This window comes from Ricinus communis, chromosome 10, assembly GCF_019578655.1.
Source record: "Ricinus communis isolate WT05 ecotype wild-type chromosome 10, ASM1957865v1, whole genome shotgun sequence".
NCBI lineage: Eukaryota > Viridiplantae > Streptophyta > Magnoliopsida > Malpighiales > Euphorbiaceae > Ricinus > Ricinus communis.
Window position 1 is genome coordinate 4,602,062 of NC_063265.1, and position 17,025 is coordinate 4,619,086.

General features: G+C 27.9%; 1 protein-coding gene across 1 annotated transcript; it reads right to left on the reverse strand.

Annotated features, from left to right (window-relative positions):
- Positions 1-1,329: 1,329 nt before the first annotated feature.
- On the reverse strand, positions 1,330-3,914 carry LOC8276602 (L-type lectin-domain containing receptor kinase S.4). Its single transcript, XM_002532951.4, has 2 exons — positions 1,569-3,914; positions 1,330-1,489 (listed from the first exon to the last, which is right to left on the reverse strand). The coding sequence occupies exons 1-2, from the start codon at positions 3,614-3,616 to the stop codon at positions 1,474-1,476; spliced, it is 2,064 nt and encodes a 687-aa protein (XP_002532997.2). The 5' UTR covers positions 3,617-3,914; the 3' UTR covers positions 1,330-1,473.
- Positions 3,915-17,025: the final 13,111 nt, after the last annotated feature.

Here is a 17,025-nt window from a genome sequence, read left to right on the forward strand (position 1 = left end):
TATGATATCACAAAGTTCCCTTGTCACAAAACGAAAACGAAAACAAACACAAAGTATTAGCAACTCCACTTGATTTAGAAAAAAGAACCCTTTGGTCCGTTTTCTATAAATAGAGAAAATAGGCCCTCGTTTGTTGCCACTTCAATTTTAATATTTCATTAAAACAGCATCAACTGCACAGCAGCCCACATTTTGGTGCTTCCACAGTATATATAATTCCCCATCCAATTAAATTCTTTAATGAGATAATACGATGCTTTTACATTTTTTATTTCATATTTTATTGGGTAGCTGTGCTGGGTGGAGTCCTTTCTACACTACCATACATAACAAGGGAAATTTTATTATTTATTATTTCTATCTTTATTTTGAAGATATGAAAAATACAGCAAATATTCTGGGATGGAGAAGTGAACTTCTTTTATAATAATCTATTTGTACACAAGGGTATAATTAAGAAGCCAATCAGCATGTGGATGCCTTCTCCAACATGTGTTGTAAAGAATAGAGCAATTTACTCAGACCTTAATTATATTTAAATTTCTTTTATTTTAAAGTTGAATGAAATTAATTTCTCATTTTTCATTTTTAATATTCTTTAGTCCTTTTTGTTAAAATATGTTTTTATTCTCTAAATCCTTTATTCAAAAATAATATTTTTGACCTTGAATTTCATATTTTTAGTACTTAAAATATTAAATAATACGATACTAAATTATTGTCTTATTCAGAATATGAATATTAAAATGTTTCTATATTTCAGAATTAAGGATTATATATATTATTAAAAATAATAAAATAATTTCATTCATTTCTTAAAAAAATGAAATGAAAATATGGTCAGGGTTAAAACTGAGAGGAATATACTGTTAAGAACGATAATAAAATCTCTTCTTCTTTAGGTTGTTACACTTAGGGGTAATATATTGTTGATATTTATATATTTATTTTAACAGACTCGGTTAAAGATAAATGTTTTATTAGAGATAATCATCACAATTTAAATGAACTTACATCTGAATTCATTATATCTAAGTGTCGTCTTCTATATATCAAATATCAGATACTTACATCTGAATTACTGAAAGAAATGAATGAATGACATTCACCCTTCTGCCACTATTCTTCGTATCCTCCGTGAATAAAGGGCAGCTGATTCTTTATGAAATTAAACTAAATAATTAACAAACTCAGGCTGGTACCTTGGATGTTAGTATGTTTATATTACTGTATTCTATTTCTATACAATTGAAATATACATGATTCGTTCTCTCAATTCTTGTAATAGACTTCAAATCTCTGGGAGCAGTCATTGTGACAAATTGCTACAAAGTACCCAAGGAAAAATCAAATAAACAAAATATTCATAATTGCTCCACAATATTTGGCATATATTAATCATTGGAAAGGTTTGAAAAACAAAAAAAAAAAAAAAAAAGTTGACTATATAACCCAGGATATATCGTGGTCATTTCACCAGTGTTTTTGCCTATCAAAACAAGCATGACATTAGATTAAAACAAAAGAAGAAGAAGAATTCTGCATGTCACCTCTCACTCAATAATTACCTGGTTTCCCCACTAAGATGGAGAAGTGAAAGGGGAGAACGTTCCCCGTTTTCCATAAAAGAATATGATGTACTGATGTTGTCGAATGAAGAAGATGCAAATGAGTTCACTAAATCATCAAACCCTTCACCAATTCCCTTTGCTCCACCACTTCCTATACCATGACCATGAGGAGCTATCAAATTTTCAGGCATCCCAACTTCCCCATCCAAATACTTCACCACCTGCCTCATGCTTGGCCTTGCCATCGGTGCGTTATTTGAACACATCAGCCCTAACGTCAACACCATCATCATCTCACCCTCGTTGTATTCCCCATTTAGCCTTGAATCCACCACGTCGAGTACTCTCCCTTGTTTAAACATTTCCCATACCCAATCTACTAACACCATCTCCTCAGGAGATGCCTTCGGTTCAATTGGCCTACGCCCGCAAGCAACCTCGAGCAGAAGTGCACCAAATGCGTACACATCTGAGCAGGCAGTTGCCTTTCCTGTTCTTGGCATTTCTGGTGCTAGATAGCCCAAGGTGCCAACCACCCGTGTGGTACCCGGGTTCGATCCGTGTTCATATAATCTTGCAAGCCCAAAATCACCAAGTCTGCCTGTCAGTTCACTGTCTAGTAGAACATTGCTGGCCTTAACATCTCTGTGTATCACCACTTGCTCATAGCCTTCGTGTAAATAAAGAAGTCCGGAAGCAACATCTTTTATAATTTTGAACCTCTGTTCCCAGTTCAATATAATTTTTGGCTCATCAAACAAGAAATTATCTAAACTCCCATTAGCCATATAATCATAAACTAGAAGAAAATCATCTCTTCTACGACACCACCCCAACAATTGAACCAAATTTCTATGACGAAGTCGACCAACACTTGCGATTTCTGATACGAACTCACGCAGACCTTGGTTAGATTCATTTGAAATCCGCTTGACTGCAACTTGAACTTTTGAATCTGGTAGTATACCTTTATAAACTTGACCAAAACCACCCTGCCCAAGAAGCTCCTTTCCACTGAAACCTTTAGTTGCTTTCTTGAGTTCTTGGTAAGAGTATCGATGAGGCCCAATCTCCAGCTCCCAATCTTCTATTACATCAGCGTTTCTGATTTTTCTAATCACATAAAAAATAGCAAGAGATAGTGCAATTATTGCAAGAAAAACTGATGGGACTATGACTGCAATTGTTAAACCTGTATGCTTTGTCTTGGGACCTCTTGGAAGTGAAGGCAGAGAAGAAAGATCCAAAGCTCTAGCTTGCCCATCCATTTTAAAGCTCCAGCCCAGTATATAATGTGAGCTCGCAAGCAAACCCGTTGAAGCAGAAAACCCGACATACATATATTCTTCAAATATTTGTGAAAGATCTATAGGAAATGACAAGATTGGCAATCTTGGTTTCTCGGAAGTGGGTGAAATAGTCACATTGAGAAGATTTTGGATCGAGTCATAATCAATCCAAACTTGAATTGGCTTTCCAGTCTTGAGATTTAGATCTTGCTTCGAAGTATCGTTGATGTAATAAGCAGCAGCAGCAGATGCATTCGACTTCAAGTTGTTGATATCAATACCAACATGGTTATCATTGATGTCCCCAAACTCGAAATCTTGAACAGTGTCAAATTCAACAGCAAGAAGATGATTTGTGAAGTTACCTAAATCACTTGCATTTAGAAGACCTAAATACTGACTTGGAAGACCTTTTAGATCCTTTGAAGCTGAGATTGTGAAAGCGAGACCATGACCACCGAGTTTTTTATACTCGGGGAATATAGCTAAAGCAAAAGAAGTAGAGAAAGAGAAAGCTTTGCCATTACTAGAGTTCTTGAATTGAAACGGAGAGGCATAAAAAGCTTGACCCATTAGTCTACTTGTTTCATTAGTTAAGCGAATAATGCCATTTTTCTGAATCTCTGCTACTCCTGTTAAACTTATATTGACGGTGTCGACATGTTTAAAACCAGGGTAGTAGAGTTCGTTGAGTTGGCATGAGACAGGAATGGATATGAACAAAAGAACATAGACGAACCTGAAAACATAGGCCATGTATGGAGAAAATCAAGAATCAGCGCATTGGAATAAGATTGTGAAGAGGCTGGTGAGTGTTCTTTTGAAGAAAGAAGATTTCACTGTTGATTGAAAGAGAAAGAGGTTGGTAAAAGAAGAAGCTTTTAGATTTTCAGTAAGAGCAAGAGGTGAGTTTCTAGGCAAGAACAAGAAAAGGCAAATGAATTGAGTCACATGGGCTAACAGACATGACAGTAAAAGAAAAAGAATATGAAATGAATGCATGCCCTGAAGTCTAGACTCTTCTGTTTGGCAAAATTGATGTGAAGTATGACAAACTTTTATGTAGGAGATAAAGCTAAGATCTTAAAAGCTACGGTAGAATCACTGGTTTTAGTTTATTTAAGAATAAGAGGTAAAATATTTGGTTTTAGTTTATTCAAGAAACAAATGTATAGTAAATGAAATTTTTGAGAGGCAAATTCCGATCAGATTAAGTGGACAAAAGTACTTGTGAAATAAATATATATATTTATCGAGTTTTGAAATGTGGTTTTAGAAAAACAGATAATGAATAATTAGTGAATTTTAGAGTATCTTAGTACAATAATTTTTTAATATCTTTCTGTATTTATTTAAAAATTATAAAAATTTCAGTTAAATTTTATATAAAATATCTTAATATATAATTTTTATATAAAATTATATTTTTGTGTAAATTTATCATGTAAATTAGTTTAAAATTTTATAAATTCTTGTATAAATAAATAAATAAAGATATTGAAAATCAATACAACTATGACATTTTATAATTCATCTAAAAAAATTACTTCATTATAATTTCATAATCTATTTAGAATTTGCATATAAATTTAAAATGTAGGTTATTTTTTATCACTTTTTTTAAAAGATACTTTTGTTAAATTTTTTCTAAAATTTATAATTTTAAAACACAAAATATGAAACTCGATTACATAAATCTTTTTTTTTTCTTTCTAAAAGTCAGAATTTTAAAGTAAAAATTGTGAAACTCATTTACATATCGTAATGAAGTGTTCAATTTATGCATTATTGTATTAACAAATTAATACATTTTTTAAGTTTAGAAAATTGCTTGAGTTTAGCCAAGAACTTACAAATAGTCTAAGCTGATTTGCTATCAGTACAGTTTTCTAAGAGAATTGTATTTTATTTTTACATATATTAATTAAAATATTTTGTCTTTAGCACGTTCAATTCTCATTACATATGAAAAGGCTAAAGATGATGTTATTCACAGCAACTAGGATAACAATATGCTAAAAAAAATGCTCAATAAGTTTAGTAATATGATATTTGAAGGAATTTAAATCTTTGCGAGAACTTCTATAATTCTATGTAATACTGGCTATTCTTTCTCAATCAGAAGTTAGATGATCAAACCTTACAAAACCCTAAAATGATTATGAAAAGCTTGTTCTATTGCTATGTGACATAGACCATACCTAAAGCTTGGATCCCCTCACGAGATTAGAACAGGGGAGCACTGTTTTTATCTGCTGAAATGGCAAGCATTTGTCAGCTGTGACGTTCCTGTGACCCTTTAAATTGCTTCTTTTTCACTCATTGATTTGCTTGAATTGCTCCTTGTTTGTCAAATGTACACTTATTTTGAGAAGATTTTGTCATAACAAATTACACAATCCAAGTACTTCTGGTCTTCGCACAAGATTTGATATTTCAATTCGTCATCAGAAAATAAATTAAATTTCACGTTCTTTTTTTATTTTTTTAATTGTTTATCCTTAAAAGGATGTGAAAAGATCACCAACTATATAAATATAAGTTTACCCATTCATTCTTTTAAATGAAATTCTTTTTTATTTATTTTTGTCATCCTAAGTGGATCCCACTTAAAAAAGCTTAAGATTTAAATAAAGCAAAAGAAAATAAAAAACATTATCAATGATAATTTAATATCTTTGGGTAGATCAAGCATTTTCATAATGCGTGGGCCATCCCATAGTTGCGTGCTCATTTTTTAATACAAGACATGCGCAAGTGGGAGACCAAGCAAACAGGAGACTCGTCCGTTGAAAACAAAGGAACATATTCTCCACTCATTCATCGAAAGAAGAACTTAGGAAATAAGAAATAAAAAGGAAAGATTTTGGTATTGTAATTACCCTATGTTGCAATGATTATATTGGTCCGACGAACATCATAGTTGGGTCATGCCATAATTTTGGTATTGTAATTACCCTAGTGCAAATAATATATTCTATTATTATCGGTTGTTTAAGTATTTAAGAGTACTTTTAATAATATTTTCTATATGTTTTAATTCAAGTATAAATAATTTATTTCTATTTGTATTAAAATATGTGTTTTCGATTGCACTTTTATCTAAACATAAAAATTTGATCCAACTTGCTTGAAATCGATTCGTCCGAACTCAAAATTTGGACCTAAAGTAATATAAAAAAGAAGTGATCCGAAATTCGAGTGACCCGAGCGCAAAAAAAACCCGAACTCGAGATGGGTACTATCCAAAACCTGATAATACCCAAATTAGTAACTAACACAACCTGATTTAAAATCTGAAATAATTCGAAATATAATTTTTATTAAAATAAAAATAGCATTTTAGTGACATTTAATTATCATTAATAGCTAATTTTAATACTAATTTTTTAATATATTTTTTCAATTAAATTTTTAAAAAATATTTATTGTAATATCATTTCTAAGACCTTAATCTTTAAATTATTAATCATTAAATAAAATAATTAGCTTTAATTTATATATATATATATATATATATATATATATATATAATATCAAAAAATAAAAACATTAAAAAGTGATCCAATAAAATAATTCAAGTTAAGAATTTTCTAACGTACTTTAATTTTTATTTAGATTTTTCTTTAAAAAAAGGTGAAATCATCTTTGAGACTAAAAATAAAATTATACTTTAAATAAAAAAATTAAATTAATTATATTAAACGGTTTTCTTACAAAAGTCAAAAAATTTAATTCATAGTAAAAAGTTAATTACATAAATTTCAATGTTGACACCATTTTGAATTTAAAATTTTTAATTTATGTCACTTTCACAAATAAGCTAAATAATTAAATTAATTATTCTTAAAATTAATAAAATTTGTACTTTTTTATTTAGTTATTAAAAAATATAAGATAAATAAAAACGACAATTCAATAAAGAAGCAGCCATGCAGATATAAGACTGAAAAAACCCATCATAATACAGAAATTTAAACTTTAAATTTTCAACTAGAAAATACATAAAATTTATGAGATAAAAAAATAAAATGAGATAAATTAATCTGAACTTAATAATTAATATGAAATTAACTATAAATTCGAGGTAACCCGAACTAGATGTTATCCAAACTCGACTCAAACTGAACTCGTAATGATCCATATATGAAAAGAAGCAGGGTTAGAAAGACCAAACCCGACATAATCCGAAATTATTCGAACTCGAGAAGACCGGAATCCGAAATGACTCTGAAACCCAAAACGATCTTATCCAAATCCGACTTGACCCGCCCATTTGCCATCTTTGGATAACAATAATTTTTATTTTACTTTTTATTTAGTTTTTTAATTAATGAAAAAAAAGAGAATAATTTTGATTAGAGAATATGATTCTTAAAGAAAAATAAAAAAAATTCTTGAGTGTCGTTTTCTCCCTCTTTAAATTTGAAGAGAGGAAATGTGATTTTTAATATATTTTAGGAAAAAAAAGAACTAATTAAAAAATCTCTTAAAATTCTGATTTTTCAATTTACTACCTATAATAAAAAAGAAATATAATTTAATTTCTTTTTAAAAAGAACTGATCATAGAAAATAAAAAATTAACACTAATAATGAAGAAATACATATAATAATAAAGAGAATTTCTCATATTAATTGTCAATCTGTAGTCAGTGACTTTATAAGACTACAAATTTGACTCCAAAAATGTCTTTAAACAATTTCAATTGGATACAAATTTGACCATAAAGGAATTTAAGACTATTAATAAGAATATTTGTCGCAAACTGAAGCATATTTCTTTAAATTTCCGCTTGGGTTGCTAATCTCTTTTCTTTAGCACTCTTTAACTAATTGACCGATGGACCGACAAATGATTTAGTCAATTGATTGGCAGACATCAGAGGAGACAGTCAAATCTTGCTACTAACCGCAGCTTCAGAAGGAATTTTAAATTTTCTTTCCAAACAATCATCCCGTGGCAATTGCTCAATTACTTAAGTTCTTTTAGAAGATATTTCATTAATAAAAATTAATAAATATATGTTTTAATATAAAAAATAAAAATAAATATTAAATATTAAAAAAACATATAAAAATTTTATTTATAATAATCATTAACAATATTGATGGAATAGTAAATTATATAATTTTACGAGAAAAATATTTTAATCGATAGCATTGAGTCATTTATTGATATTATAAATATTTTTTAATGAGTTGAATAGTTTAAATATCAAATTTAATTTTTTAAAAATATTAAAATTTATTTATCAAAATTAATTAATAAAGAAATTATTCCAATCTAAAAATAATTGATGATGAGTTAAAAAAATAAAATTTTAATGAAAAATAGAGAAAAAAAGAAAAGAAAAAGAAAAGAGGCGGATAGAGTTTTGACATAGTGCTTCTGTTTATTTTACTAAATTGTGCCTGTTAAAAGGTATGAAAGATTAAGAATTTAGAGTATCCCCAATCCTCCTTTTCATTTTAAAGGGTATCATTTTTATAATAAGAAACTTAAATAAGAACATTTAGTAAGACTTAATAGACATTTAATATTTTGTATTTTATTTTATTTTATTTTTACGCTTAAAGTATTAAATTTTTTAATTTTTCTTTTTTGACTATTACCAAAATGAAAAAATTTAAGAATATCAATTATAAAGTGTATAAAAGTTACAGAACATTTATTAGATTCATAATAAAAATAATGTTTGGCTCTCGACAACTCTTTAATTTAAAAAATAATAAATTTATTAAAGTCTTATTTTATAAAATAATTATTTAAAATAAAAAAATAAGAATAAATACAAAAGAGTATTCCATATTTCACCATTTGACGGTTTTTAATTTATAATTTTTTTAAAGAAGAAGATTTGTGATTTTATGATAAAAAGAAGTAATATGCTATTAAAGAATTATCGATTGACAATGATTTAGCCATTTTTACTCTGATAAGTTATCATTATCATATTTCTCATGTTTGATAATATGATTTTAGAACTTAACATCTCAAAACGTTATTATTTGACCTTTAATCAATTTTATCGGATCAATGACTTTATAAACCGTGATTTTAATAGAATTAGAAGTTGTTAAGCTCCAAACTCACGTTATCAAATATGTACAATATGATAATGATGGTTGATCAAAGTAAAAATGATCAAATCTTTGCTAATCTAGACTTTTTAACTCTGGAAAATATTTTTGTCACAATTTACAACCTTATATCTCTTTGTTTATAAAAAATCAAATACTAAAAATATCAAATACTAAAAGTTATAAAATAGTAAAACAATAAAACATCTTTTTATATTTATCTCTAAAAAAATATAAAAAATACATTGAACATATTCTTAAAAATTTAAAGTGTAGATAAAGAGCAATTTTGGACATTGAACTTGTGTTGTTATATTGAAAAAAAAAGGTTAAACTCTTTTTGTTAAAAATACCCATCACCTTTAATTTTTAAATCAACTAAACCCATCATCTAACAAATTTAATCAAATATTATAAAATTATACGTTCTAATGATTAAAAAGGATATTCATTTAAAATAAATTTTGCCGTATTTCAAAGCAAATCCTTATCACTTTCATTGCTATTCAAAATCATGCATTTCATTCCGAAATCACTTTCTTGTAACATCAAAACCCAACTAAAACACTTTACATTTCTTTTTCTATTTAGATAAATAAATTATGAATTCAAGATTAAATAAAAATACCAAATGCATTTTGTGAAAACTTTATTCTCATTCGTATAAGTTAGCTACATCAGTTACTTATATACACAACTATTGATAACCGCCTCAAATACCTTAGGACAAATGAACACATGACACCTCAGCTAATCAGTCAACAAAGCTTAACAACTTGCTGACTTGTAATCCTACATGAGCTAAGCTACAATAATTTAGTGTCACCTGACATTCCTCATATTCCCTCAAGTTGGAGTTTTTAAATCAGTCATGCCCAACTTGAAAACTAAATGATGAAACTGACAGACTCATAAAACCTTTGTAAAGAAGTCAACAATTTGATTACTTGTATGAATATACCGGGGGAGAACAAACTCTGCTTTATATTGATCTCCGATGAGAGGGCGATCTATGTTTAAATGCTTTATTTGCTCATAAAAATATGATTCTTCATAATTTATAAACATATCTAATTATCATATACCGTAAATAAATAGGGTGAGGACAATTAATATGAATTTCAAATAAGATATAGGAACATCATTTTAACTCAAACTATTAAGATCAAACTTGGATATTTTACTTCTGCAGAAGAACGAGAAGTTGTTGTTTGTTTCTTGGTTTTCTAAGAAATCAAAGTTGTACCAAGTTGCATGTAATAACTAATAATCGATTATCTAATATCCACCTAAGAAGCTGAGTTAGCATTGCAAAAAACAATGAGAACCAAGTCACTCTGAACTGGGTAAAATAAGCCCTTAGATGGAGTACCTCCAAGTAGTCTAATGATCATAGCAATGAGCATTAATGAATTAATTGACTTAATTGCTGGATTTTATATGTTATATCGAAACAAGAGTGAAATTGAGGTAAAGAAGTCTTACAATGAACCTTCTATACCTATCAGGATTTAGAAGTAAGTCACTTGATGTACTGGTGAACTTAATAGCCTTGAGAAAAAGTTTTAAGGAATAACCTATATTTGGCTATGTTGCACATTTGTTTTATTTGGATTGAGCCCTTGTACTTTTATTTGATGATATTGAATCTTTATACTTTTATTTTCTTGAAACGCAAATTGTTTTATGATGGAAGAATTCAATGGTGTTACCTCAGCATGCAAAATATGCTATTTGGTCCTTCATCTTTAATTTTACCTATCAAGTCCTTTTAACCAGTTAAGTCCTTAATTAGTCTTTTTAAAGAATTTTAACTTAACACACTAAAATTATTTAAAATTAATTTAAAGATTAGTTCAAAAATTTAGGAATTTGAATTTGTTCAAAAAAGAAATTTGACTAAATTATGTACTTTATTTAAAAATAAAAAACAAAATTTCCTTTTTAAGTTATATACTAATAAAAAATGTTAGAAATTTGTTTGATAATGAATCTTCAAATTCCAGAAATATAATATGAAACAACGCATATTTTATTTAGTTATTATTATGTATATATTTAACTAATAGATTTATGATCTGACTAATGTCCTAATTAAATATACTTATAATTAATAAGTTCTTATCAAAACATGTTTGAATTAATATAAATAATTTAATTTAACAAATTAAAATTTTAATTTAAATAAATTAGAATCAAGTAGTATAATTATAATTAAATTAATAGCTTATTATTAAAATATAAAATATAGCTAAAACTAAATTTTTATAGATTTTTATCGTTTTTACAATTTAAAATTTAGATAATAATTTTAGGAGGTCAATGTTACAAAAATAAAAAAATAGAAGTTTTAATGTTATGAAAATAAAAGTAAAGGGACCGAATTTCATAAAATAAAAATATAAAATTTGGCATAAAAATTTAAAATTTATTTCGCGCGTATAATACACGCTTATAGCTACGGCTAAAAGAAAGACTTAAATTTCATCAAAATAAAAGTACAATAACTTTATATTACAAAATAAAACTCAATAGGAAAAATAAAAGGAATAAAGTGCAATTTGGCCTAATCTTGTCACCCATGCTCACTTTAGTCCTATTCCAAATTTATGGACTTTTTAGTCCAAATTTTTATATATTTCGTTCAAATTAATTTTATTTTGAAAAAATAAGAGAGAGTGAGAGTCACTCTTTTTTGAAAATAAAAAATAGTTAAAAATTTATAATATTATTTAAAATTATTTTATAATTTCAGTATAATTAATATAATTAATTAATAAGTAGTTATTACCACAACTATTATTTTTGCTAAAAATTTCTCTAACCTTCACCACTCTTGGCACTACTACTATTGTAACTGTTTCTTTTATTGTCATTATTAAGAAAAGAACACTATAGCAATATTATTTTTATTATATTTTATCTAAATATCAATACGTATTTTTTAATTTAAATAATTAATATAATAAATTAATTTTTTAAATTTTTATTCTATTTATTCTTTTTTAGGGAGTGTGTAACTCACTCTCATTTTTTTAAAAAAATATAGCTAATTTTATCTAAATATGTAAAGATTTAAATTAAAATGTCTAAAAATTTTAAAAATAATTAAATTGAATCTAAACAGTAAAATTAGTGACCTCAAAATTAAAGTAGAACTCATCAAATATGGTTTATTTGAGGTTTGAAACCCACAAATCACATACACATGTTGGGCTGCAAGGTAAGGGAAAAAGGCACAGCCGCGTAACTTGACTTGCGGACCAAATATTCGTTCGGATTAACTAGTTTTTCAAGAAAAACAGCTATAAAGTCATTATTGGGTATTAAGGCTGCCACTGATGTTGCTAATTTTATTAACATTTTATGTCATGCGCAAGTCTCATTCTTTAAGGTTTATGAAACACTAATTACCAATTAGACTTAGAAATCAAAGAGTCTAATTCAAAATTACTGCTCTCTGCTCAGTATTTCCGACCATTAATGTGTGATTGATTCTTGAGTGTGTTAGACAATGATTATTTTAAATAGTTGCTGTGAATGTAATAAATATAAAATATGTGACTGTTTAACTTCTAATTTAGATAATCTTACACATAATAAAGAAATCTAAACTATCTTGAGTTCTTAGCTAAAATGATGCAATTTTACCAAATTATTATGTAGAGTTAAAAGATAAGCTATAATGAACTAAGGATATAAATATGAGTTGTGAACCTACATTAATGAGCTAGAAACATGTAATTAGTGAGTTGGAAAAATGAAAATGAGCTTAAGAAACGAAATTAAGACTAAATTATTGTAAGTCAACAATGATGATATAAAATATAAGCTAAGAAACTTAATTGCAATAAATAATGTTGATGCAATAATTAGAAAGGTTTAAGAATTTTTTTGCATAAAGTAAGTAACTTATAAAATGTAATTAAATGCTGAGAAACACTTGAAAGCTTTAATTGTACTATAAATTAAAGCTGAAGATTGCTTCACTATACTAAGGATTGCTTTTCTAATCTAAGGGTAGCTTGACTAATGTATAGATAAAGTTTATAGACTCTCAATCTCTTTTTTGTTTGTATTTAATTGATTAGGGTTTGCACACTAGGAATTCCTTGCCTGTTTATAGAATTTTATGGCTTAAGAGATGCGTTGACATATTTTTCATTATTGACTTGGTCTTTAATTAACTCTCTCCCTAAGAGCATATACTGTTACTTTTTATATTTTGCAAATGTTGACAGGAACGCAACTTTCTTGTTTACTTCTTTACTCTTTTAATTTTCTATTCACATTTCACTCCATTTTATGCTTATGCTCAACTGCCTTCTTCATATAACATAAATGTATTTTTTCTTTCTTAGATATGTTTCACTTCCACATGTTGACTCTTGTATTTCTTCCTTCTCACTTCAAGCTTCCAAAAGACTCTGTAATTAACTTTTCTTTTTTATGCTTCCTCATATTAAGGATTATTAAAACCAACTCTTGAAAAGGGAGCTGAAGATTTATACATGGTCAAGAATGCATATATGAGCTAAAATTTATGAGTTTTAGGATTTAAATACAAATTAACCTTTTTTACGGACTTGATTAAAGTTAATTGGCTTAAGCAGATAAATGTAAATAATTACTTAATATCTAATCAAATTTTGAAAAACTGATAATCTATATTAAATAATTAGTAATTATATTAAGATAAATAAATACTACACTCTTCTGACTTTGTGAGAAATTAAGATAAATTAGCAAAATTGTAAATTATTTTCAAGAATTGGAAACTTGCTGGAAAGTTAAGGACGCAATTGCCACTTAATCAGCGGCATATATGTCTTTTGTTTTTTATATATAGAAATAAAGAGTATTATTATTCAGTTTCACATTAAAAACGTGAAGAGAAAAAAGTTAAAAAAGAAATATAGAAATAAAAAACGAAAATAAAATAAAAACGAAAGTGATTATGAGCAAAAGAGAATGTAAGGAAATATGAAAAAATGGAAGAAAAAAAAGAATTATAACATCAACATTAGTGATTACTGAAATTAAATTTCAGTTTTTAAGTTATAAATAAGAAATTTTAAAATGAGAAAAAAATAATACTAATAAATACATCTTATTTTTTATTTAAAAAATAAATAAATAACATAAAATAATGCCTCTTTATTTAGTTATTATGCTTTTGAGAGAATGATGTGTACCCCAATAAATTAACAGAAAACACATAAAAAAAATGAGTCCAATAAAGAACATAATGGTAATCTCGGAGACTTTATGGGACTCCTCGCTTGCCAACAGCTTGCTTCAACTGAATTTTTCTTTTTTCCTTTTTATTTGATTTCCTTCCCTAGTTCAGTTTTATAGTTTATAAAAACTCTATTGTTTAGTATAGATTGTTGAAAATAAAGTTAGTTATTTATTATTCAGAATTAGGACATATTCCAAAGTAGTTCGGTTAAAAGAGATCAATTCTACATTAGATATCTTTTGTTGTTACATGTAAACCCTATGAATCATATAAAAATAACTAAAGAAAACCGTTCCTAATCATGTTTCTATAATTTAAAATAAAAGAATCAGTTTGTAAAGATATGAATGCTGATAGTGTTGAATTTAGAGAACTCTCAAGTTGTCACTGTTGAATACTGATCTTTGTCTCTAGAGATGAAGAGGTGGTGAAATCAAATATTGGTTTAGAATCCGGTGCTACTTGGCTTTGAGAAATCTTTTGTTGTTCCAAAATCAGTTTCCACTTACTTAGTGACTTTCCTTTTAACTCAAGCTCTAAAAATTGATGTGTATTGCTCTAGTAATTGATGAGTGCAGCTAATCCTAAACCTAAGTCATATTATTCTATTTATAGGAGTACGACTAAGAACCCTAGAGGAACATAGAATTATGCAATTACTTTAATTAAAAAGTTAATCGATAATCTTTTCTCTTATGAGATTAATATTCAATAAAGTCTTTTAAATCAAATAATTACATTAAATATGTTTAGAAGTCCTAACAATTATCATAAACATTTTCTAGAAACTTATTTTTAACAATTCTAGCATTTTAGGTAAAAAAAAGTACATGTAAAACGACATCAAATTTTAAAAAATAATCAATCGATACTATGTAAAATTGTAATCGGCTATATGCTAAGTTGATCAAGCTATATGCAGAGCTGATTGATTCTAAAGGAGTAAAAGTTTTAAGAATTTTAATAAGTTAGTCCCTGAATTTATAAAAATTATTATTTCACCCTTCAAACTTAATTTAAATTGATTCTAAAAAAGTAGTATTAGTCTAATTATTCTTAATCCTTACTCGGATTCGCACCTCCTCAATCTCTTGAAACTCGAGAAAGGCAGTAACTTTCATCATCGAGTTTTTTATTCCTTAATATCTAGATCTAAAAAATGAGTGCTGACACTATGGCCATTTGAGTTTCAATGGATTAAAAAGTATTTCTCAAAAAAATATGGTCACTCGTCTTCCTCAAATCATTCCTCCTAACAAAGTATGTGAGAAGTGCATTATTGGAAAACAACATCATCAATAATTCCTATTGTAAAAATGTGGAAAGCAAGGGAGGTCTTGGAGCTAGTTCATTCTGACATTTGTGGAGCAATAAACCCATCTTCTAATGGGGGTAAAAGAAATATCTGTTCACTTTTGTTAATGATTATATTCAAAAAATAGGTTTAACTTTGCGGGAAAAATCTAGAGCGTTTAGTTCTTCAAGGCACATGTTGAAATGAAGTTGGCAAATCTATTAAAACTCTTCGCATGGATTGCGGTGGAGAGTTTTGCTCAAAAGAATTTGAATAATTTTGTGAAGAACATGGAATTCAAAGACAATTGACAACAGCCTATACATCTAAGCAAAATGGTGTATCAAAGAAAAATTTGAACTATCATGAACATGGTTCGATGTATGTTGGCAAACAGAGGTGTTTCAAAGACTTTTTAGCCATAAGTAGTAGATTGGAGTGTTCATGTCTTGAATCAAAGTCCTATACTTGTTCGAAATATGATGCTAAAAGAAGCTTAGAGTGGACAAGCCTTCTATTGATCATTTCAAAGTCTTTGGATATATTGCATTTGCACACATTCCATATGAGAAGAGGAAGAAGTTGGATGGCAAAAGCAAAAAATGTGTCTTTCTTGGAATTAGCAAAAAATCGAAAGCCTACAAATTATTCAATCTAATTTCAGCGGCTTTAACAGTTCAAAATGTGATACATCTTTGTTCCTCTATAAGGACAAGAAGCAAACTATTATGGTGTTAATCTATGTAGATGACATAATAGTCACAGGTAGCAAAGATTCATCTTTACAATTACAACAATCCATAAAGAGGTTGCATTGTCCGTTTGCTCTTGAGGACATGGGAAATTTTCATCATTTTCTAGGAATTGAAGTTAAAAAAGACTTTACGGGCATTGTTCTTAACTCAAACAAGACATATAAAAGAACTTATTAAGAAGGCTGGCCTGGAGAATACCAAACCTAGTCCTACACCAGCTGTTTTGAGAAGAAAGATATCAATTGATAGAGAAACACTAAGAAATCCAACAGAATACATAAAGTTAGTTAGGGCTATTCAGTACCTTACCAACACAGGACCTGATAACTCTTACATTGTAAGCAAACTTAGCCAGTATATGCAATGTCCTAGAACTACTCACTTGCAAGGGATTAAGAGAATTCTAAGATACCTAAAAGGCACTAGAAAGATAGGAATTCACATTAAACAATGTACAGCCTTAACTCTTGAAGGATTTACTAATGTTGATTATGCTTGTTATGTTGATAATAGGAGGTCAACAACTAGCTATTTTATCTACCTAGGAGATACCCTTATATCCTGGTTATTTAGGAAGTAGAAGGTTGTATCAAGATCCAATGTTGAATCTGAATATAGAGCCCTAACAGAAGCTACCTGTGAAATGATTTGAATAGAATCCTTGTTAAATGAAATTTCTCTTTCCTTGGTCTGCACACTAATCCTGTGGTATGACAACCTCAGTGCTAATGCTCTTGCTGCGAACCCTGTATCCCATATAAGAACTAAACACATAGAAGTAGATGTTCACT